This window comes from Opisthocomus hoazin, chromosome 5 (genome assembly GCF_030867145.1).
Source record: "Opisthocomus hoazin isolate bOpiHoa1 chromosome 5, bOpiHoa1.hap1, whole genome shotgun sequence".
NCBI classification, from domain to species: Eukaryota; Metazoa; Chordata; class Aves; order Opisthocomiformes; family Opisthocomidae; genus Opisthocomus; species Opisthocomus hoazin.
In genome coordinates, this window is record NC_134418.1 from 20797940 (window position 1) to 20822470 (window position 24531).

At 43.9% G+C, this 24531-nt stretch overlaps 1 protein-coding gene across 3 annotated transcripts in view; it reads right to left on the minus strand.

Moving 5' to 3' along the window:
- The window catches only part of PPARGC1A (PPARG coactivator 1 alpha), a 372215-nt gene that overhangs the window by 38896 nt on the left and 308788 nt on the right, over positions 1-24531 (minus strand). For all 3 annotated transcript variants that reach the window (XM_075420647.1, XM_075420648.1, XM_009934314.2), the window contains exon 2: positions 22311-22490. In XM_075420647.1, the coding sequence (XP_075276762.1) occupies positions 22311-22490 (180 nt within the window). The remainder of the gene's footprint in view (positions 1-22310; positions 22491-24531) is intronic.

Here is a 24531-nt window from a genome sequence, read left to right on the forward strand (position 1 = left end):
CATCCTTCCCCTCTATGATAGTAATCTTTGATTCCGGGGAAAAGACAAAACAAAAAGTCACCTGAGAGCAAGCTATTGTGCCGCTGACTCTGTTAAGGGGACCAATGATAAGATATTGCTGTGCGCAAATCGGTGTACCGGTGGTAGATCCAATATCAAAAATTTATGGTAATTGAAACCACAGAATCTTTGGAAATGCAGTCAATTTGACTCAGTATCAAAAGGTCACTCTATTCAATTTATACCTGATTCTGAGCACAATACTGAGAAAACACCTGAAAGCAAATCATCAGCAGTCTGGGCCTCAACATTTACTGACTACATAGGCTAATTTGCTGATTACTAAATAAATGCATTATCTATGTTTTGGACTGTGCTAGCTCATCAGAGAGGCTTTTTAACTTGTACGGGACTTGACACCGTCAAAGCATTACCAAACCTCCTGCCAGGAACTTCACGTCCGTAACGCTGAGGCACGCCGTGGACATACTGTTGTGCTGCCTTGCGCAGTGCCAGGGAAGATGTCTGGTCTTCATGGGTGGGGAACTGCAGCAGGAGAAGACCTGGCAAGTTCTGTCTAGCCCATGGCAGGCTAGGTTTGGGCAGAGCTCCACACTGAAGCACAAAACTCTACCTACATCTCCAGTGGGCAAAAACAAGAGCAGGGAAAGGGCAGATGTGTAAAATGGAAGAAGAGCCTGATGAAGAGCCACAGAAGAAGGAAAGGCTGGGAGTTTGCCTTTGCTCTGCAAGACGGCCAGAGAAGCAAAGGGGAGATGAAGTTTGCTTGCTGCCAGCACTGGTGGGGAAGCCTGGGTGAGAAGAGGAGGAGGCGAGCTGCCGCTGGGCAGGGGGGATGCAGGGCGGGCAGCCCGACTCACGCGAGCAGCTCACTGCCCGGGGTGTGAGAGGGTGGGCAGACCGCCCTTCGAGCCACCACCCCGCAGCTCTCGCCCGGGGCAGCACATCGCGCCTCTCACCCGTCCTCCCCTCCCCTCCCACGGGCAATTGTTCCTTCACGTGGTAACGTCCCGAGCAACAACCCAGCCAGAGATATCTAATTATTACTACACATCGAAAATATACAGGAGGGTAGGGAGTCACCGTTCCTGACCAAGGGTCCCAAATCAGACGAGCCGTAATGGGGAACGAGCACTGCAGAGAGAGGGAGGCAGGGGGAGGAAGGCTACAGGCCACAGCACCTGGCAGGGAAGATGGCTGGGACTCTCTCGGCTGCAGAGCTTTCAGTGACGGTGTCAGCAGTATTTCAGTCCAAGTATTCAAACGCTGCTTGCTCAGATTTATTTATTTACTTGATTTATGGTACATGCCCACACTAATCTCTCTATGCACTGACATGAAATTTTTCAACATTCATACACCTTTGTTAGGCAGTATAGCATGTTCTGGGAAAAAAAGAGCTACATATATTCTGCAGTGATTATTTCACAAATGTAATTGATGTAAAAACTTCTTTTTCCTCTTGATAATGGCAGACATCTCTAAAAAATGCATTTGAGTGGTAGTATAGACTTTTCCTTTGCAAACTCAGAAGCATAATCTTGTCACTTTTGTTCATTTTCTATTTCAGTGTTGCACTTGCTTCAGTTTTAATTATATTGGACGTGTCAGGATGTCTGTCATAATCCCTACTTCTTTCTAGAGATTTATGACTCTACACAAATATAAATTATATACAATATAGCAGATAAGTGTTTACATATATTTTTTAATTTTGTTCAATTATGTGAAGACTGTTCTTTGTGTGAACAGAACACACACTCAAAAATTCCTTTTTAAACAGCAAAATAAGACACTTCTATCTGGTGCTTTTACTGTTAGAAAATTGGAATTTAATTTGACCAGGAAATTAGCATTTGTAAAGTATCAACTTCATTAAATGCTTTTTATGATGTTTTAATTTTTCAGCCTGTTCAGCTTCATCAAGCCTACCTCCATGCCTGTTGAACAGGTACGACAAACACAAGTCATGTCTCACAGGAAGAAAAACACTGGTTTTCCTTAGACCTGCAGCATGAATGGATCAGTACATCATTAATACATCTGGGCTTCCCATCAGTTTTTGTTGTGATCTAACTGGAAGGCTGCCATCTGGTTTGAGCTCACTAGAAGAGTTTATTCAGACACAACACAAAAACTTGTTCAAAAGGCTAAAGATGCATTTACTCTCTATGTTTCACCTATGTAGCTATAGTCCTGTCTCTAAGTGTCACAGCAATGGTTCCAACACCCTCCTGGTACACACCAGCAGATGTGTTGCGTGACACACATACCATCTACAGAGGTGGTTTAGCTAGGTAAAATAAACAAAGACAATAGACATTAGCCCTAAAAAACCTGCGAAAATCGCCACAAAGGGGCAAAATATGTATCTTTAGATATGCGTGCTCCACTCTTACGAGGCAAAAAAAGTTTCAGCAAACCTCAGTGGCATTCCTGTATCTAAGGAGATGCTCAGCTGAGAGGACACCCCAGGTGCTCATCCTGTGAGTGTCCTAGGCTGAAATCAATAAAAGACTCCTTTATAATGAAGCACTAAGTGAGAATGTGGAGATGCCACAGTAAGGAAGGTGCTAACAGGTATTGGGTTTAACACAGCACAGATCACAGGTGCATTTTCCCAGGCTTTTCATTTTGCTTTTACAGTCCCATTAAAATAAAATGGAAGCTTGCCCCAGCAGGCAAATAAGCCCTCGCCTCAAAAAGCAGCGATTGAACAGCGCATCCTGGTTAACCCCTACAACGACCATGGACACTCTTCAGGATGAGGAGACGTGTGTGAACTTTCTGCTGGTTAAGCATCTGGATTCATTTAGATGCCTCATATCATCTTTAACTATGTATTTCCTTAATTTGTCACTAGGTGCTAAGACTTTAATGTTCTTTCAGTGCAATTCTGTGTATGCAAATAGATCGTAAACGAGAGATGGTGATTTTAAAACAGAAAACTTAAAAAAAAAATACAGATCACAGAAGAAGTGTCTGTTGCAAAGCCTCCTCTAGAGGCATGTCCACCGTTGGTTTGTTTCTAAGTTTCGTGGAACTCTAGTCTTCAGAGATCACGTTGATAAGACGGGGTTGACACTAAAATGTAAAACTGATTTGCTAGTTTACACTAAGGCTACCTTGTTCATTTACCATCAACCAGCCTAGCAGTTATGTAGCACATGCGTACTGTGGTGCACACCACAGTTCCCACTGCAGTTGCCTCTCTTCTGTTTATTTCCTAGTCAAAACTGAACATATCGCTCATTTTCTGCTAGTCTTTTAAAAAAGTGCATGTTCCTGATCACCAGCCCTCCATCTGTACGATGTAAAATATCGTATTTTTCTTTGTGAGGCATTCATGTTAACCAGTCCTTTTTTCATCAGAAATGGTGAACATCAACCTGGGCATTTTTTTGCCCTCTTTAAAAATGACCCATAACAGGCAGTCAAGTCCAGCTGTACTTAATCAATGCACTAAATATCATTATTAATTAGGCTATAAATTCCAATAGGCACGGACTGTCTTTTTGTTATGTGTTCACACAACTCCTTTCACAATGGTGTCCTGATTTACAATAGGGCTTCGAGATACTGCCACAGTACCTACAATAAATAATTCGGGGTACTTCTATTTAATCCTGCTAGCAACCAAAAGAAGAACTTGGGTCCAGATGTTCAGCTGCTGTAATTTAGGGCCTCTCCACAGGTTTTAATGGAGTTATGCAGATTTACACCAGCTGGGGACCTGGTCCTCTGCTCTTTGGGTATGTCGATGCTGAAGCTGAGAGCAGCAGCTCCTGCATACTGTATCTGTACCAAGCTGTCCTGGGACTAACAGCAGTCCAGCTAGAGACCAGTAAGGGCTAATTCTTCCTCCTTATCAATTGAGTTTTGCAGCTAAGCACTACATTGCTACGACTAAGAAGGTAAGTTTGAAAGTGACTTGGGTTCATCTTGCCTACAATGCGGTTGATGCTAAGCTCACATTCCCTACTGGAAATGCACCGACATATTTATTCATGTCAAGTGCATCTTAAATTTATAAGTTATCCCCACTGAAGTTAACACACATCATAATTTGAGCCTATGTAGCTGCTAGATGCACAGCCAAAACCCCAGGGGATGTGCCTAGCCCCAGGAATAATAAGTAAATTGCAGCCATTTGAATACTAAACCAGAGGCGGGACCCTGCAGATCACTGGCTTCAACACAGCCTACGTTTCCCTGGCTCAGATGACCTCCCTTCACATCAAGACATTTTGCCCTGCCCTATCAGCACTCAAAATAAGGGGGAAGAAAGAGAGGAAGGGAGCTGTGGACTGGAAACAGCCCAAGATGAAAGAGCCGCACTCCTGATCCAGCATCCTGGGAAGGGAAAACTTGTTTAAGTGGCACTTCTGGGGCAGAAGGCTGGAGCTACTGCCATTAACCCAGGCAACGCGACCTCTGTTTCCACCCTCTTCAGACAGAGGACGGGATACTGCGCCCAAGTCTTGCTCAGCTGGCTGAGAGGAGCAGGTGGGACCACTCGTGTTTAGGTAGCAATAAAAACCTGTTTTGTAAACATATATGAGGATTGCACACACATCACCAGAGAGAAGGGGAGGGAAAGGAAAGGAGAGAGAGGAAGGGGAAGGGGGGAGAGAGAAGAAAGTAAACACGGTTGCACTTCTTGTTATATGTTAGGAGAGGGGGACCATATAGTATTTCCAGTAAAAAAGAGCTATCTGTAAGTGAATGATACTGCAAAGTTTTCTCCCTCTGAAGCACCGAAGCAGCAGCGTGCACTGAGCACCGCAGTGTTTTACAGCGGCACGTGGCCTTGCCCCTGTTCCGACAGCAAAGCGTGCCCGAGTGCCGGCAGCACAGGGAGCAGAACGCCCACCCCAGCTTGGCTCTCCTGGGGGCCGCAGCAGCACAAACCAAGCGTCACCCAGCGAAGCCCATGGAGTTAAACCAGGACAGATAAGCCTAAGTGAGAAGTAAATCAGGCCCTTTATGATTGCCCCACCTTCCCCAACAAAAAACTAAATACGTTCCTTTTTCCTCAGACACATTGATAGCAATAGCCTGACCTGCCCCAACTGGGTTTCACCGGTGGCAACGCAGAAATACTTATTTCCATTAGGCTGCGTCTATAAAATCCTCCTTTCAGTTCCTGTGCTTCTACAATTTCCAAACAGCAAAGCCTGACATTTTGGTCTCTGACAAGCAACGCTTAATACTGGGACATTCGAAAAAAAAAAAATCCATACAAAGAAAGCTCTTAAGACAAGATAGGCTGAGCGTTTTCACCACAAATGGTTTGTTTCAGCTATCTCTCTGCCTTCTGTAAGACGGAAATCAGACAGCTTACTGGCTTAGCTTGTTAGGCCAGGTTAAAGGGATGCAACGCTGAAAGGCTCTTACAGAAGCTTACCCTTGGACTAAAAATAGCAGGCACTAGAGAATTATCTTAAATACTACCAAACTTGTTCTGCACTGTGAATGCAGATAACTGTAATATGTTTCCATTTTTGGTAGTTTTAGAGCTTTTTAAAGTTATGCTCGCTTTAGCTGACTATTTAATTAGTTTCTGATTCTATTTGCCACTTTTTTCTCTCAGAGATATAGCCTGAGGGGTACTTTGCCTATGAATCCTTTGTATTTAGCAGCGTTGCTATTGTTAACATCTAATGAGCTGTTGGATTTGCCAAACACTCGGTATAGGTACAAACGCTTCTTTGAAATATAAATGTTTAACACATAGCAAATAGCAAATCAAAAGATACTCTAACGCGGCGTCCTCACTCTCATTGCGTGTCTCATCAAAAGAGAATAAAAATAAAAATCTGCTTTATTACATTTAATTCTGCAATCCCAAAATGCGTATCTGAGTGAGACATTTTTAGCTCATTGCCTGGAACTTTAGAAGAAAACTAAATGATTTTTGATACCATAAGAGGACTCGCACATATGGGCAAGGCTCCACGGTCTAACGCAGTTCCCTGCCAGCTGAACTGTGGAGCTATCAGTGTTTCCTTTGGGGAAAAACTGCAAGATCCTACAGTTTCTAATGAAGCCACCTCATCTTTAAAACATATAAAATGAGCTTTTTTTTTTTCAAGGCTACAAGCAGTTCTCTTTAAGCAGTCTTAAGCAGGATACATGTTCATCTGCTCTTCACTGAAACCCATGACAAGATACCAAAACAAACTCCAAAGCAACGCGCAAAACCTTCTCAGTCCTTAGACACATTCTACTCGTGCTACAGCCAGTCTGAAAGACATCGCCGCAGAAATCAGTCATGTAGTGTAGCATCCCTACTGCTGTTGTTGCCTCAACCCTCTGCACTTCGGCAGGTGACGCTATCGTGGGTATTCACTGTACGAGCACAGATCGTGAACTTCACCGGATTCAAGCCGCAAGTGCCTCCGCACATTGATTCCTGCCCATTGCCTTCCACACGATGTCCCAGGTACTACACCAGTCACTGTTAATATAGTTTAAAACCCCCACCCTGAGTAAGGCCGACTTCTAGAAACAAATGCTGGGCAAGGTCAAGCTAAAACCCAACCATTCAGCTGAACAGAAGTTCCTTCCCTTATTGGGCAGGTGTCGCACCTGACTGCCGTGGAGCTGGCAGAGCCTGTCCTCTCAGACACAATTTTTCTTTGACTCTCTTTTCAGGGTGAGAAATGTTTTCACTCTTAAATAGTGGTGGAATTCACAGATTCCCTCACCAGATATATACCCAGTGCCTTCATAAGCTCACGCGTAGTGGCACAACCTAGCCACATGTCTCACAACTGCCATTAAAACCCTCCATATGTCTTCATTTGGGAAGCAAGATTTCTTTTTGAGTCAGGAGTTAAGTTCACAGCCTCTCTGTCAAATAAACAACATGTCTGTTGTCACCTGGCTGCTGAGCAAGCCCTGTCTTTGAAAATATGCACTCGGTGAATTTAGCCGTCTATTTCTCAGCCTTTCCTTCCACAGTCATGCAGCAAAAATAATGCTCCATCTTCATTACGATGATTAACATTACTATCCACCTCCTGCAATTTAAGTTTCTCCTGGTTAAGTGTCACTCTAGCACTACCAAGACAACAGCCCTATTGCACTGAACATTCTACAGTCACATCGCAGGGGAAAGTACCTGCAGAAAGTACTCACAGTTCAATCAGAGAAGACCAAGAAAGGAGGATCATAATCCTCGCTTTATAGCAGGGGACTTGATGCGCAGAGGTTAACCAACTTCTCCAGGCCAGAGAGCACCCACGGGCACGGTGGAGGGCAGGGCTCCAACCAGCAACACCAGCCTCCTCTTCCAAGCAGGGGACAACATTTCACGGATGTCAACAGTGCCCACAGTCCCTAACTCAAAGCACCTGCAGCCGAGTTTCCAGCTTCCAGAAGAGGACTGAAAAATGGTTGTCAAGTGTGTTGAGGTCACAGCAACATAACTAAGGGGAGGCTCATTTTGTGCACTCATGAAAATTGGTGATTTTGCCACTTTTTGTACAGAAAAAGTCCCCATCATATTTGCTCACTTATTACTGGCATTGCAGAATGGAGTTTTCCAGAGAAGGTTAACACAGAGAGAATAGTGAATGGCCACAACAGAACAAGGCTGGTGTGGCACATGTCCCTCCACACCAGAAGGCCACAGGATGCCTGTACGACATAGCGGATGTAGGGAGAAAATCAGCGTGCTAGAGCAAAGGATACAAGTTGGGACCAGTGGGAAGGAACATGGCCACGCCTGAGTTCAAAAGTAACCATGGAGACCACCTAGCTTAACATGGAAAGCTGGGGCAACCCCCCCAGACACAGGAGGAAGAGGCTACAATAGAACAGCAACTCAGCAAGTGTCTTGGGAAAACAAAGGGTCCACAAAAGGCATTGTTTGAGTGGGGCCCTCTCTTTGCATAACTTACTTCGGAAAGATAAAAACGAAAGATAAAAACGAGAGAACACCCAAAGCTGGTCGGGTAAGTCATTACCTGTACAGATAGTCACGCAGATAGGTTTGCCCCAAGGAAAGATAATCAGGAGAAAGTGAACTGAAGGTTCCGCAGAGTTTCATCTCAAAGAATCCAAATTACTATAAGCCAAATTGGAAAATATTTTACCTTAGAATTTGGACGGTACTTAGAAACAAAAATATTCAGAAAAGTAACCCCTGTTCATCCCCATGAGCTGCCGAGACGGCAGCTTTATTGCATACAGGCCCCAAGGCGCAGAGCCCACGGAAAAGCAGTGCACGGGGTGGCTGACGACCAGACAGACAGAAAATGAGAGAAAAAAAGCTGTTGTGGTGCTACTCGCCTTTTTACTGTATACTTTTTCCATTCTTTTCTTTGCTAGTGAAGAGACTACGCTTTCCGGCTATAGTAATAGCTCAAGATCAGGGATCTGATATCTCAAGATCAGGGACCTTCTGAGTCGAAGTGACAGCCTGAGATGTGGTATTTGTTTGCAGACTTTCGTATGTAAGTGTGTGCCATTCACCACAGCCTGCACAAGTCGTTATGAAGTCCATAGGAAGTCAGACAGCAGCGAAGGAGGAAGAAAGTGTCTCTGGCACAGGATCAGGGATAAAATACTTTCTCAAAGGCATTTGTGGGATATCAGGCAGAGTGAATTGGAATTAGGATGAGGAATTGTGCCATTAACACCAGCAACAGATTAAGTCCTGATGATTTTCCTTGCGTATGAGGTGAGAGAAGACAGGCTAGATATTGTGTGTTTATTGAAGCAAGAAGGTTTGAGATAAGATATAATCTCACCAAATCATAGAATGCAATTTGGAAAGATATTCAAGAGTTACAGATTCTGAATTAGCCGGTTTGTCTAACACCTATAGGTACAATTATGCCCTGATGCAAAACAATTATTGGATTCCAGAGAGGGAGAACAGCAGGTGAAGCGGCCCTGATCCTTCATTAGCTGAGTAGCATTCAGGTCTAGAAAGGACACCTGCACATACCCAGAAGCACAAGTTTTCAAGAAGTAGGAGGTAGACATCTCCAGGAATTTTGGAGTGTACAGGTGTGGCACTGGGAGACGCATTTTCTTTGCACAGAAGCGAGTCAGATGGATTCAAACATTTAAATAGCAGTCAGCAGTATTTTGTAGGCTTTCATTCCAAGTCTGAGCATTTTGATTCCTTTGCTATTGACGACAAGCATGTTATTCCACCACACTGTTCTCCTGCCGTCTTCTGCACACACACAGTTACTCTGCTAAAGACTCTCCCATGAGAAAGGGCTGGCTTACCAGTTAACAGTTTCAAAGCTAAAAAAGATACCATTTTAGAAGCGAACAGAGCATTTGCAATGAAAACTGAAGTCATGCAAAATTTGACCGATTTCTCGTCTTAAAGCCTCTCAAGAGAACCTCGGCTAACCGTGCATGGTTCCTGTGTGTAATGCAGAAGTTTGCAATGAAATTTGCTTTTCTTTTTTGAGGTCAGCCACAGTCAACTCTTACATTTGACTCTCTAAGGATAACAGTGATGAGGACTAATGTGGACTATCTCCAAACCCCAGCACCTTTGATTTTCACAAAGATTTGAATTCTTTTTTTAATTGGAAATATACCAGTATGGTTAGGGAGGGATTCTAAAGAAATAACAGCACATGACGAGTCTTGATTGGAAATGAGCAGAGAATATAATGCAGTTCTGGAAAATACATTTGAGGGATGTCTTCATAAGAGCTCTTTTAAAGATTGATTTTGAGGAGGAACTGGGAAAACCTAGCTGCTCTGTTAAATGGGACAGAAGGGCAATGAGTTCTACTGTAGGATCTCTTCTTTTGCTGACTCAGTGAAGACACATTTGTCATTCAAAGACAAATTAGAAAAGGGCATGGATCGTGCTACATAGATTCTCAGTCTCAGTTATCAGCCAGGTACAGGCAGCTTCCAACGCATCTACCTCCAAGTGCATCTGAAAAAAAAGGCAATCTCTTTTGGTGGATGTGGACAGAACGTCTTTGTCAAAATTTCAGTTTGAGCAAATACTGCAAAGCCGTTTAGCACAGGGAGGATTTGTCCCCGCAGAAATTGACACAAATTCCTTTAGGACAGGGGCAGCCACCCCAACCACATAGCTGGGATTGCCAGCAGATAGAATTAGGAAAACTGGAAGATAACACTGTGGCCTAATGTAAACTCTTAAATCTGCTGTAAACAGAGTGGTAACATTGGCACACAATAAAACTGGTATCTGTCATTGCACTCCCAGAGTAGATGTAGGGAAGGACAAGAGACATGAGTGGATTTTTGTTCATGCCTATCAATTCTGGTCGGGGAAGAAACAAGTGGATGGAAGCTGTGGCAAACAGCTAACAGTATAGTGATGGAGGACAAGCTGAAATGATGGTGTAGGAGGGAGTAATGGGAGATCAACTGAAAGGGTCCAGTTTGAGGTTTCTGCTATGCAAGCGGTGCAACCTGGAGTAACAAACTTGAGAAGGCAACATTCCTGGGTGTTTGTATCTGGACTGACAGAAAAGCCCAGCACCACAAAAGCCATTTTCTGAAAAGTTTCCGACATGCTTGCAGGGCCAAGACAGATCTTTATATACATAATTTTCAAAAACTAGGATCAGGAAATAGGAACCATTACAGGTTGAAGTTTAGGGACAGGTCTTTTTCATTCTTTAGCTTTGGGTCTAAAAAGCAAAGTTTCACAAGTCTAATCTTGTGAGAGATCCAGAAAGAGAACAACCACCTCCGCATAGTGCAGGGCTGCCCCTAACAAGTGCTCTTGGGTCCAGATGAGGTCCACAGAAAAGCAGTTCAAGTGCATCTGGACTGTGTTCACAGAGCTGCAAGTGCCAGGAGCGGGGTTTAAGGTGATGCTCCTGTTCCAGTGGAGAATTAGCCCTCTCTGGCCTATTAGCTCTGACCACACTGGACTTGAACTGACTCAGTGTGGAGACCCCAACATAATTCCGGCTCCCTGGTACTCTGGGGAAACTCCCTGGGTAGTCGCAGCAGAGGGCAGATTCTTGCACACCATTTGGGTCTATACAGGACATAGCCACATACTCCTTCCCAACCCAGTTATGAAAACACAATACCGAGATGCTGACTAACTCCACAGGAACCTGCTTGGTACATTATTGTTACCTCTAGCCAGACCACATAGCCTGGTAGGATACCAGCTGACTCTCCCAGATTTACCCCAGTGTCCCTCCATCATTTTCCCTGTGTTCCTGCAGGAGAGGTTTGCTCTCTGTCCAAACAGAGCCTAGGAGAAACATCAATACTGAGCGAAACCTAATAAATCCACCCACAGCCCCCGTCACCACTATGCAGAGGCATACTTATGGCCTTGCAAGAGCTTGTCCTGATCTGGCTGTAAGAGCACTGTATCAGAGCTAACAGGCCCTGTCTGACCAGTTAAAAAGGGAGCAGAGCATCTTCCAAATGACATTGTTTCATAGCTTCCTAGTATTCTGGGGTTTTTCGTTTAGTTGTTTTTAAAATTTTTTAAATTTAATTATTCTTCTTCTGAGGTCTGGAGATCAACAAGTCTCCATGATGCACTACTTAAGGCAGCTTCTCCCCAGGTCTGGTAGTCCCAAATCATGTTGACACAACTGCAACTTCAAGCCAGCATCCCCTAGCCATGTTGTACATTAGAACTTCATTCCCTGGGCTGGACAAGCTCAGCAGGCTGTAACTGCCTCCACCTAGCCAGGAGGAAGAGGAGCCTGGTGAGACAGCAGTGCTCCCGGGCCTCTGAAGGAAGAATAACCTGAGTTTATCTTCACTCACAAGCCCCAAGGACCAGCTCTTTTCTTCTTTCACTACCTTTGCTCCTTCCCAGGCCTCCAAAGAACGCACCATAAAACAGGGATGGGCTGGTCACTAGTACATACAAAGAGACTATCCCCCTACTGCAGGGTTTTTAGGCATTACCACATGACAAGGAAATAAAGACTGTGTTTAGCAACCAGGAAAAAAAAAAAAGACAATAAAAAGAGTACGGCCTGGCATCACAGTCAAGGAACCTGATATGCTAGGTACTAAAAGGCCACATGGAAGTACTGCAGTTAACCTTAATTCATGGGATGAGATTTTCAGGAGGGTTAGGTATCCAGTGACAACGTTTGAAAAGTAAATGCACAAAGAAGTAATGTGCCGCCAGAACTGTAACAATAAGATTGCATAGAAAGTCATGCCTTATGGATGATTTAGCAATATCATAGACAGCACAGGCTCCAGCAAAAAGAGTGAAATCATCCCTATCTTCCCATTTGTCGGCAGAATTTTAACAGGGGGCTCCTGGGAGCTCTTGGGGGCTCCTCCATGGCTCAACAGACAAATTAACTCATCAAAGGGAAGGTAGGGATGATTAACTAACAAGAGCCCCCTCCAGCCCATCACTGGTACATGGTTATTTCACCCAGATGGTGTTCACCTACCTGAAACTGGTAATGACAGTCTCGGATTGGATTTACAGAAAAACACAGATAATAAGGTGCTGCAAGAGTGACATGATAGGAGTTATTGGTCTGTGATGCTCTAGACTGTGCCAGAGGCAGCAGAGCTGTTTTGTAATGTTAGCCTCTGTTTTGTAACGTTATCCTCCCCACCCGAGAGATTTCCTGCTGCAAATGGGAGACTTGGTCTCCAGAGAGGCATTTGACCTGACCCTTCCTATACGGGAGTGGGATCAACAGCAAACAAAATGACAAGAGACGGCAACACTCCCATCACATCCAAGCAGCAGCAGCTTGACACCCTTTCACTGGAAATGGATGAATGTCTCTGTAGTGTTAAGGACCCTGCGATATTTTCTTATGCCTTAGAAACAAAACCTCACAGTTTTTCTGGCTTTTCTCCAGATGCAATTGAGGTGACAATTGGTAATGTTTTGCCTGATATCTTCATGCCAGCGTGACAAGCGCTTGTTGGGCTTTTAAGGACAGTCAATACAGCCAAGACAATCTGCACCAGTCGGGGGGGGGGGGGGGGAGAAGTAAAGCAAACACAAAATCAGAAAAAGAATTCAAAAAACGCATAACTTCCCCCCAGACAGGTAGAAATAAAAGCCTATTGCTCTTTTTGTGCATGCCCGGAGGGTCAAATGCCTTACGGGGCACATCCAACCAGATGTCAACAGCACGCACTTAGGTTCTTGTTTATTAAAATAATTGTGTATGCATCTTTTTTTACCTGACAGCTTCAAGATTTCACTAGTCCAACAACAACGCTGTGAAAATGGACAAGCTAAGGACCTATAGAAGCTAAGACTAGCCCAAGAGGTAGGTTTCCTTATACAAAATTTTGACGTGAAAACCGAGGCCAGACTGAGAACACTCTTGTCTGCCACCCATCTTCCTCTGGAAACTACCATTTGGCCATGATGGGCTTCTTGCTATACATACACACGCCTGCTGAAGGATTTATAGTTGCTTAAGATTATAGTGTAAGATTTTCCAAATGGGATCAGGAACTCATTACCAGTCTGAATAAAGTGTTGCTTTAAGGGGGGAGAAGCAGCAGCAGAGGAACAAAGAAATAACTCCTCAACTCCCTGCTCTAGGTGGGCCTACCTGAGCACGTGTGTTGGACCACATGACCTCCGGAGGTCCCTTCCCACCTCAACCATTCTGTGATTCTGCAAAGCCTGCTCCAAGTTCATTCTTCATGCTTTACCAACCACCTGCACTACCTTCAGATAACTGCTATCACCACCTCTTTGCAAGTAATCTCTTGGATGAGAAACAAGTTTTCCCCCCAATTTCTCTGTTTTCTTGCAAGCATACCTCCTGTGGGAGAGATTTACAGTCCACCGGACCACTTGATGGACTGCCCCTCCAAATCCCTGTAAAGATTTAATATTGCTGAGCCCTCAAGGAGCAGATGTGGCAGCAGACAGAAGTGCAGAGGTGTAGGAAGTTCCTTCCGCCCATTTGACAACTGTAACCTTGTAACGTGCTTGGAAGGGCTGATCCTCCTGAACTTCATGTGATGAGCTGGATGGCTGTGAGCAGTTCAGGCAACTCAAAGCTGACATAAATCAACAAGTCAACAACACTAGCCCGAGGCTGCCACCGTGGCTCCTCACAGAAAATACTCTGTTCTTCTGATTATCGTCTTAGTGATTAGAAGTACCCATTACGGACCAGCACCCCATCGTGTTACTCACAGTAAAGCACAAAAGCACAGATGTGTGTGAGGAAATGGAAGTATTATTCCAGTGCATCACACAGCTCAGGCTTCATGACAACACCAAAATCTCAATAGGTTTTGGTTTTGTGCTTTCATAAACAAAACCCAGTGATTACTGCATGTGGTAAAAAGCAAACTCCAATCATGGCCCTTCAGACTCATCACCACCACAAAGTGCTAATTAATTTCTCAATCATTACAGAGCAAGGCTGTTGCTTCGTTGTGTCAGAACGGAAAACTCAGCCAAAGCCACCAACTACACATTGCAAGGAGGCTGATTTCCAGCGAGACCTGAAACCAGCCTCCACGGCTGAGCGCGCGTGCAGACACAGCCAGACGCCCACGCATGCCGATGCTGCCGGCCCTCACTTGCAGGCACAGGCATGAGGATCCCATGTGCACCTGCACAAAGGTACCGAAATAAAAACCAGACACTGGAGAAAAAAAGGCCCAAAAAGCTGGCCAGGGGCACTCCTCCAGAAAGGCTGCAAATTTCCAGTGCAGCTGCGTATTAACCACTGTAGTATAACAAGAGCTACAAGTGGGTAAGTCTTCACAGACACGCACACACACATGCACGCGCGCGCGCACACACACTCTTCCTTGTATTTTTTCTGCTCATGGGGAAAAAATAGTTCAATGTGATTCAAGCGAAAACTTTCTCCCTGCAACAAATTTGCTCCGTGTAATTTCCTCCTCCTGACCTACACATGCACAATAGGTTGGCGGCATTAAGAAAAAAAAATTCCTAAATTAAGCCTCACTACAATTTTATCCTCCTGTAATGGCATGGGCCTGAGTTAATGTTAAGTGGGATGGGGCAGCAGGGAAAGAGCATGCCAGGGTTAAGATGGAGCATTTAGCAGCAATTAGCAATGATGCATAGTGCAAAAATAGCAACAATAAAAAAAAAAAGAAAAGAGGTTACACTAGAAATAAAACCATTAAGGGAAGTAAATTTAACAGTTTAGCCAATTAGCATTTGTCTAAGAAAGGCAAACTTTCTGTTGCTGTTGTTAAGCAAACGGGGAAGAGAAAAACAGAAAAATCTTATCAGAAATATTTACTTCACACTAGCAATGTTTCCGTGAATGTTTTTCTAACAAAAGACAGAGTCACTGCCCCACTTTTTTGCGACCCTCTCTGCAGTTCTAGGGAGAAAATATTTAGTTTAACATTATTGTAAGCTATAATATGGCTCTATTTATGTGACAAGTTGACAACATACAATTTCATGCTTGTTGAACTGATCTGTGTTATATATTCACTGCGAATATTATGAAGCCTCACCATTATAAATATGAAACAGTATACACTTATTCAAAATAACTCCAGCAGTAGCAGTTTATAGCTCTGTTGTTTGCGTGCTTATGAAGTCCAAATGCCACCTTAAGAAGCTGCATCCCACTAAAGCAGATGTGGAGTGTGACTGTGACCAAAGTGGATTTAAGATGACCTCTGTGAAAGGAGGCTATTACATTTTTGTCTGTATGGCAGCTGACACCAGTTTGTATTTAGATACGTAGCCAGTAGGAACATGGTGTAACTTGGTGTCCTCAAGGGCTGGTTTTAACACGGGCCAAGACATTCGTCTAATGACCTAATTAGCTTACTACTGTCCTGGTGAGTGTTAGCCTCCCCTCTTGCAAAAAGGACAGGTGCTCAGCAGAGCAGAGAGACGGTGAGTATCTGAAGCCATGGCTGCTCCAGGTGAAATATCTCCTTAACGGGACTGTGGAGGGATCAGTTGCATTTTCCTGATTGCGCGCCTGGGGAATGGTCTTGGTGGCCTCATACATCAAAGAACAAGCTCTCAAAGCAATTGTTTTTTGCTCATTTGGGACTTCTTTCCTGCCTGAAGGTTTCAACCAACGCGCAAGGTTCTTTCATTAAAACAGAGATGCGTTTCGACAGTTTGTAGTTTGTCCAAGCGGGAAAGAAAAGGAAGCAGCAGCGCACCTTGCTCACACTAGATACAGAATATTTGCATAAACTCTTCCCAATTACATAGCAGCTGGTTTGAGTAAAATAAATTCCACTTACTGCTTGAGCCTTTTCAAATGTCAGCATAGCTAGTCACAGATTACAGTTTACATACATCATCCCCGTAGCTGTGATGTTACTGTGCTCGTCTCCTATTTAGCAGACGTAGAAATCCGAATCAGGCCAGAGACATTAGCAAAAGTAATGCATTCGAACACACAAGAAACGTGACATTGCTCCATCAGGAATATAAAAATTCCGGCATTTTCGCCCAGCCTCCACTATTTTCTTCCCCTGGAACAGAGGGTCTCTCTCCTAGTCTTACAAGCGGGTTTTATGATACATTGTTACCTTTTATTGTTCTTATAAAGTTTCCTATCCCAAATCTGCATCTTTTGCCTTTTATGTTTACTGTTGTATTAAACCTACAGTGTTGTCTGTTTCCCTACTAAATCTGTCCCGTAATCACATACTGTACATTCATTTCTCTAGGACCTCAGTAGCTCTTATCTGTTTGCTTTTATGATCTCTTATGAACTGCTAGGAATAGCGATTTGCAGCGCTGTTTGTAAAGTCATCTGAGCCTGAACTCAGCCTTCCCCTTTTTCACCATACAGCGATACTCTCTGCAGTGAAATCCCATTTGCCATAGCAGCATTTCATTATAGGATGCATTTCAGAGGGACACAAGTTCCCAAGTACCCTGCGTGTGCTTATCATGTAAAACACTCCATGAGAATGGAAATGAATTTCAAAAAAAATTACTTATTAGAGCAGGAAACTACATGTTCATAGGAGATGCTCCCGTGCTACCTTCAGATTCGCTGATATGCTGCCCGCTCTACGCTACTGCCCAGTGCTACTGAACTTGTGGTCTCTGAGGCCTCAGATATGCTGCTATGCTGTTCACACAATCTCAGTTCTTTTAAGCACTTTGATAAGCTTTATTCTGCCATTATACCATCTAGAACATTAAACACAATGTTTAAGTTGTATGTTAAATCACAATCAGTTCCTATTAACTGTTCCAAGCTCCTCATTTTTATCAACAGTTACTTTATTAAATCCTTAATAATATAGATGGAATAGTTAGTTAATTTGTGTGTTGAGCCATGGATGTTAATTTGTAAACATAATAACATACTGCAATCATTTGCATAATAGCATTTTAATCTTTTTAGTAAAAGCTGTAATTCCCTACAAAGTACGCTGCAGTAGAAACTAAGTGACTATTGGTAATAATAAAAAAGGCCTTAAAATTCTGATCCTATTATAGTGTTGGAACATACCCAAACTGCTACCATAATCTCTGAAATGTTACTGTTCTCTGATTTAGGTGTCTGTGTCAAGAATAAAAATGAAGTATAACTGGTAGCAGTAGACTATTTCCTAAATGTAATTTAGTATTCACTAAGCACCAGCACTTTGCAAATAGCTGTGAGGCTTTCCTTCAAAGTTCAGAGCTCTAGTTATGCATATTGTGTGAGGTACACCATGCAGCTCACCTCCAGCCTCTGTTGTGCTGAATAGATGGCTATGATAAATCATGCTGATTTGGCACTGAAGGGCATCAGCCATCAAGGATTTGACTACTATGTCTTTTTTTTCCCCGCGATTGTATCTCCTTGAACCGCCTGCCCTGGGCTACTAGTTTTGGAGAAAATTAAAAAGTGGAAAAAATGCTAGGGGAGGCCAGTACAGAAAGTCTATCTAGGCTCTGCTCTCTGGAAACCCATTAACACCAGTCACAAGACTGGCAAAGAAAACATTGGTGGTTTTTTAAAAGTCAGGCCAAGTCATTTTACGCAAGATCTGGTAATTCATTAATCAATCTGGCTGCAAACCTTGAATGAATAACCTGAAATAGTGAAAGAGACTGGCAGCACCACAGAACAGGAGGGAGTTTAGAATCTGAACCAATGTAAATTACCCTGGTGTTCTTTAAGGCCCCCCTCTACCCTCCTCGTCTTCCCGATGCAAACGCTTCCAAATCAATAAGAAATCATCTATCTCCATGAATTTCCCCGCTGCCAGGGGCAAGACAGTATGCGCTTCATTGTGCACCTCTTTCTCCCCCCACATCCTCATTGCTTGTAAAACTGCATTTTTTGGCAGCCTACAATAAAACATAGTAGCCTATTCAGGCTTTCCAAATGCACAGCACAGCACGGTCTTGAAAAGTAGCCTGGGCTACACCTATGCAAAACAAATAAAAATAAAGTCATCAAATATGGTGCTCATCTCTCTGGAATACAGAATTATGTAAATCAATTAAATCCATGGAAGGGCAAGCAATGTGGTTTTTCGGAAGTCTTTTTGAAGGCTAAAAGAAGTGTTTTGCCAAGTATGAGAATACCATGCTTACAAACCCGTATGATTTACACAAGTTCATAATACTTTAACAAGTTTTTGCCTGTCTATGGGCTGCATTTTCTCTTAACATCAGCTGAGTTATTTGTAAGCAATGCCAGCAAAGAGATACATCCACCATAGATATCTTCTCTCTCCACAATGCTAGGCATAGGTCATAAATAATTTTAAATATGACTAACCTCACATGATAAGGTACAGTATATCTGAAGAAGCCTCACGGGACAACAGTTTTCTTGGACAAAAAGCCTTCTCACTCATGCCATGTTAAGTTGTATGGTTGTTCATGTTTTCACATAGCATTGGGTTTGAGAATGAAAAACTAATCATTTGGATTTCCTAAAAGTAGCCAAATCAATTTTTTACAAATACAATTTTTTAAAGTCTAGTTCTTCACAAAAGCAAATAATGAAAGTGAATGATGCAGTGAACCATCTAAATAACCAGTCTTGGGTGGTTTGTTAACTATTTACTTGCATGAACTTGTGTCAATAGACAGTGCCCTGAGGGGCAAGAACTCCTTCATTTTATCTTTCCAGTAGTCAGAACAACAGGCAAGGAAAACTAGGTGAAAACCAGCACTGATCAAGCTGCGAATGTAAAGAAATCAACTAATTGATAATATGCATACGCACACACATTGATAAGGAGACCCTCCACGCTGGGGCAGACGGGACAGGCTTGTCTCGGGACTAGTATCGGTTACATCGGCATGTGAGTAGCATAATGCAGTGATGAACTAGGAGCATGTACAAGATACTGGTGTGTTTTAATACTAGGGTGAAGGCCAGTATCTCATCACACCTAAGCGGATGAGAGCAGGGATTTATACTCAACAGTTACACACTATCTAGACTAATTGGACCTTTATCTCATTTGGCTCCTGGTTGCTACCACAACTATTAAAAGTTCTAGTCCGTGAGACTCCCAGTGCCTTTGGGAGTGTCTAAGCTTGCGGGTGCTTGGCTCGAGCGAGCTTCCAGGAACATGACTTGCAGAAAGCCCGAAAATTCACATTCTGAAATAAAAGCCTTTCTTTAAAAAGTGCACCAGCTTGAGATATCCAGAAACTTTGTAAAGGGCTTTTGAACATCAGCTCTCACCTAGCCAATGCCACATGTACTGCATTAATACCTCAAAGGAAAGTGTGCTTCATTCAGGGTTAGGTTTGGCAATTAACACCGTACACCTTGTGCAATAAATGCTGCTCTTGTACTTCCCAACATTTGTTTGCCATTCTGGTTCTTTCCTTTCCACCCTAAACAGACTGTATTTCTATTTTTCTATGACAAGGCCTCATCTGGAAGCTTAAGTTAGACAAAACGTGCTACTCCCACAACAATATGAGAGAAAAAAAAGTTAAAAAAAAGAAGTTATTTTCTTTAAAAAGAAAAGCCAATGCAGATCAATACAGAAAAATCTAGAGATTACCAAATGGGAAACTGCACAAAACTTCCGTTCTCTCAGGCAAAACAAGTAGTTCCTTGCAGAGTACGTGAGAGCATCTCTGGAGGAAGAAGACATCTTCTTCTGTTCTTGAGCACCCCCAGTTGTCACATTATAGAGCGGCAGAGGCAAGAAATAGTGCAAGGTATCTAGCTGCACGATGGAGAATGGGGACAGGGTTAATGGATAGGAGGAGAAAATAACTGTTTCGTTCCCATCTTCCTAGGCCAAGCAACCAAGAAATGTAAATATAACACACTACGAAGCTGAAAATAGTCTAATTTTGCTCTGCAGTACTGCAAAATGCTATTAGAGCACAATTTGTCTCCACAGGTTAAGTATGGGCCAAACAGTGCTGTCGGAGACAGCGATGCAGCCTGCAGCTGAAGCCGGTGAGTGCAGCTGTTTCTTCACACTGGGGCTGCTCATCCTCAGACGCACCTGAACAGGCCCGTTAGAGGTTACAAGCAATGACCAGCACCCCGTGCCACCACCTCCCAACAAGGTTACGTCCAGGCTTATCTCTTTGCCTCGCTGTTTGCAACCCGCTTTGATGTTCAGAACGGGAATTGTCTCATATGACAATTCCTATTCAAGGCGCGTAGGGGAATCGTCACTACCTATCCGAGACAATTATCTACTCGGCAGCTGTTGTCACCAGTGCAGCAGGTAGTTACGCAGAGGGCAAGCAACGAGCCTGTGGTCAAGTTCCACTGGTTTTACTGGAGTGATTTGTGTGCTTAGAGTTGGTAGATGCCTAATTATATCACTTATCTGGAAGTTACACTTTGAAAGTCTGCATCTTAAACTGATTCTTCCGAAATGAAAATGCCTCTGCATTTATCTTCCGATGATGACGAAAAATACACCTTGGTCATAAGAAAAACAAACCCACAATTTCTCATGCCAGCTGTAAATGTGTTCCCTGCCCCCCTGACACCAACCATCCAAACCTACACACCAACACACTGTACCCTGCCCGAGGCGGTACAACTGCAATTCAAGAACAGGACACGGTTTGGAAACTTTGTAAAACAAGGCGCAGAACATTATACAACTAATGAAAAAAACAGGGCCTAAGCATGGGGTTTTGCAAGGATAATTTCATTTTGATTTGAATAAAATTGGTTCCAAGTTACTTGGGTGTAAATGACAGAAATTGAATAGAGAGGACCAGTTTCTGCTATCAGTTACACTGGTATAAATCCAGAGTAACTTCATCTGCATCAGGGAGATCACTGTGGGTTTAGACCTGTATACAAAAAGGAGGAATTTCATTCAGGACATCCTAGGTAAGCATTTTACTATAGTGTTTCAGTTAATCTTTTCCAGCCTTTACACTCCGCCGCGGTAATGCGGGGCTTCCCCGAGCCAGCGGGCCAGCTGTACTTCCTGGAGGTGTGGTACCTGCCGTGTGAGAGGCAGCACCCATGGCTTGCTGTTGCACAAGGTCTTCCTGCCAGCTAACCAATTTACTGTCCAATTTCCCAGTCAGTGGACGATCTATGGCACCTCCTGTCACCAAGGAGGGAAGAAGGTTAGGGTTCAGGAGGGGCACAGCTGTCCCATAACCACAGCGTGGAGAATTATGAAGGCTTTACACAACAAAAGAAGGAAGACAACAAACACACAGAGATAAAAAGACCATAACTCTCCTCTCATACACCCTGCTCCTCAAGGCAGAATTGTAAAGACAACATTTCAATCTCTCCTACTACCCTTCGACTTTTACGTCACCAGGAGATCTATGAAACATCCCAGATGATGCGCTGGCTCCTGAGCTACTGACAGCCCTCACTGCCTTCTCTGCCACATTCAGCCTTTTTCTCCCCTATACATCCACTATGAGGACCTCTCAATTTGTGTGCGTCTTGCACAGTAATGCTCTGAGTGGTAAAAAACTTCACTAGAAATGCTCCAGCTACCCATCAGCTAGCTGCTGTGCTGCACTGTGCTTCTTGCCGGGGAATGCAAGTGGAAGACAACAAACATGTTTTGCCTTTTGTTTTTCTTTGTAGCTGACAATTGTGCAACTCCTTGCTGTGATGCCACAGGGCAGTGTGCTCTAGGCACTCTTCAGCCATTTCCTTTCAAAAATCAAAAGTTCCACTTAATTCCTTTCAAAGCTTCTCCCCCACACCCCAGATCACAGGCCTGGTTTTGATGATGAGGATTAAGGGTGCCAGTCAAAACCCGTAACACACATCACCGCATTTGTCGTCTCTTAACAGGGGAAAAAAAGTAAAACTGTTGTCCACCAGGCTAAAAAAAATAGGAAAAAAGCAAGCAAGGACTTTGCAATGTGCACTTGTATTGCCTTGCCTTACCTCGAATATATTGGCGGGTTCATTGTTGTACTGGTTGGAGATGATCTCTGACTGGTCGCTGTACCACTTGAGTCCCCCCAGAAAGCTGTCTGCATCCAGGTCGTTCACATCTAGTTCGGAGAGGTCAAGTTCCGGGAGATCAGGGCAAAGAGGCTGGTCTTCGCCAACCAGAGCAGCACACTGCAGGAAACAGCAACACAGAAATAGTTTCATTAATTATCAGGAATCTGTTAACTTTAATATCATGTGATAAGAATTAAGCCTCGATTAAGCTACAGCACAGGGTCACTAGAACTGACTTTGTTTTCTGGGAAAAAAAATGCCACGTATTGGATCACTGTTAGCTCTATACAAGTATGCAAAGGGGAGGGGAAAACAGGAGGGCATAAGCTGCCTTCTCTATCACATCTCTGTCCAGGGGCAACGACTATCCTTCTCCCTATACTCTTTGATAACAATTGTGTTCAAAGCTTTATTAAATCCCACAGCAGAGGCCAAAGCATGGCCTTATTCTCCTGCTTCAGAGAGAACCAGTGCAGGTAGAAGTTACAGATGAATACCTCTGGGCAAGGTCTGTCACGCATTTCCTGATGCATTCAGGTTAAAGAGGCACAGCCTGTTACAGCCTTCGGCCCTGGAGGCTAGCTCAAGCTGGAGACAGTCACACTTTCACTTCTACAGATCCTCACCATAATCCTGGAGGTCACTCATGATGGTGGCTACCATCTGGGCATAAAAAAGTACAGGTCAGTGATGCTGCTGTGCTCTTTCCCCATCGCACCTGATGCACAGATCGCAGCCACCCAGTTACACATCAGGGTCCTGACAATCAAAGCGTGTTCTGAAATATCCCTGTATTCACCTTTCGGTGACAGGCATAGTTAGTTCACGCAGCCTTTCACCTGCTTGGTGTGAACACGTGCATTGTCCCAGCCAGCTTCCTAAGCATACCCAGACAGTGGCTGCAGTGAGGGAACCAAACAGGTTTTCCTCCTTGGGCAGCCGCTGATTTAGTAATCCTAACGTAGAGAGTCTGTGAAACATTTTGGCTGAGATGATAGCAAAAAAAGTCTAGCCTGCATGGACCCTCTTCTGCAGTGCAAAATGTTTTTGTCTCCATGACTTATGAGTAGTGATAAATACAAATAAACCTGGAACAAGTGTCCTTCTATATGCTAGTATGAAGCTAGACAGGGTATTGCCTGACCTACTAATAAAGAAAAAGTTAGTAACACGCCTCCACCTCAGCATGGCAATTGAAATGTTAAGAGTATCCACCAAAGCCATTTCCTAACTATGGAAAACACGTAGTAACAGCCTGGCAAACAGCAGAGTCCCACACATCGATGCTGCTTGATGGAGCAATTCATCCTGCCCTGTACCACGTACCCTCACAACTCATCTCCGAACATCTACGCTGATATGGGTATACCGCAAAACACACATAAAGCTGCAAAGGCACCAGGCACTGAATGGTTAAAACACATTTAATGTCAGCTGAGTCTAAGGGCTCCCACCCTGAGTATTTCTAGCGGTGTGTTATGGATGGCCAACAGCAGGTCCTCCTCAACTCCCGTCAGTTGACCGGGTGGTTTGAATGATTTCCCGACTTCTATTTGGACTGAAGTCAACCCAGAAAGTGCCACTTTCTGAAGAGCAATGTCCGTAGGGCACTAACACAGTGTCCGTGGATGCGAACTGCTCGGTGCCGGTTATGTCACTCCCGCAAGGACCTCCTTCCACCACAGTGCAAGCAGGAGCTGCTGAAGGTGCGTTTCATTGAGGATTTTGTCCCTGTGAACCCGGGTGCGCCTGCAGTGCGCGGGCTGGATGCAGCAGCGCAGCCACCAGCAAAGATCTCATCTGTTGGCACAAAGACTCGGTGCAGCTGGTGCGAGCTATAATTCACCAGACAACTTCTACGTCTACCAGGATGCTCTATGAGATAACCACAGAACAGGCCAAGGGGCAAGGGAGGCTGCAAAATGAGGCTCTGAAATAGCAGTTGCTTTTCCTCCTATCATTTAAGGGGCTGCAGAACTTCAAGAAGTCAAAACCCCACTTAAGTATTTTTCACTGCACACAATTTTTTATCATTATTTTGGTCATAGGGGGAAAAAAAACAAAAAGAAAAAAATCAGAGAGTTCCCTCTTCTTTAGTGCGTGACACAACCTTTTGGCAGCAATCTTATAATGCAGAGATGACCTTTTTTGACGCTTG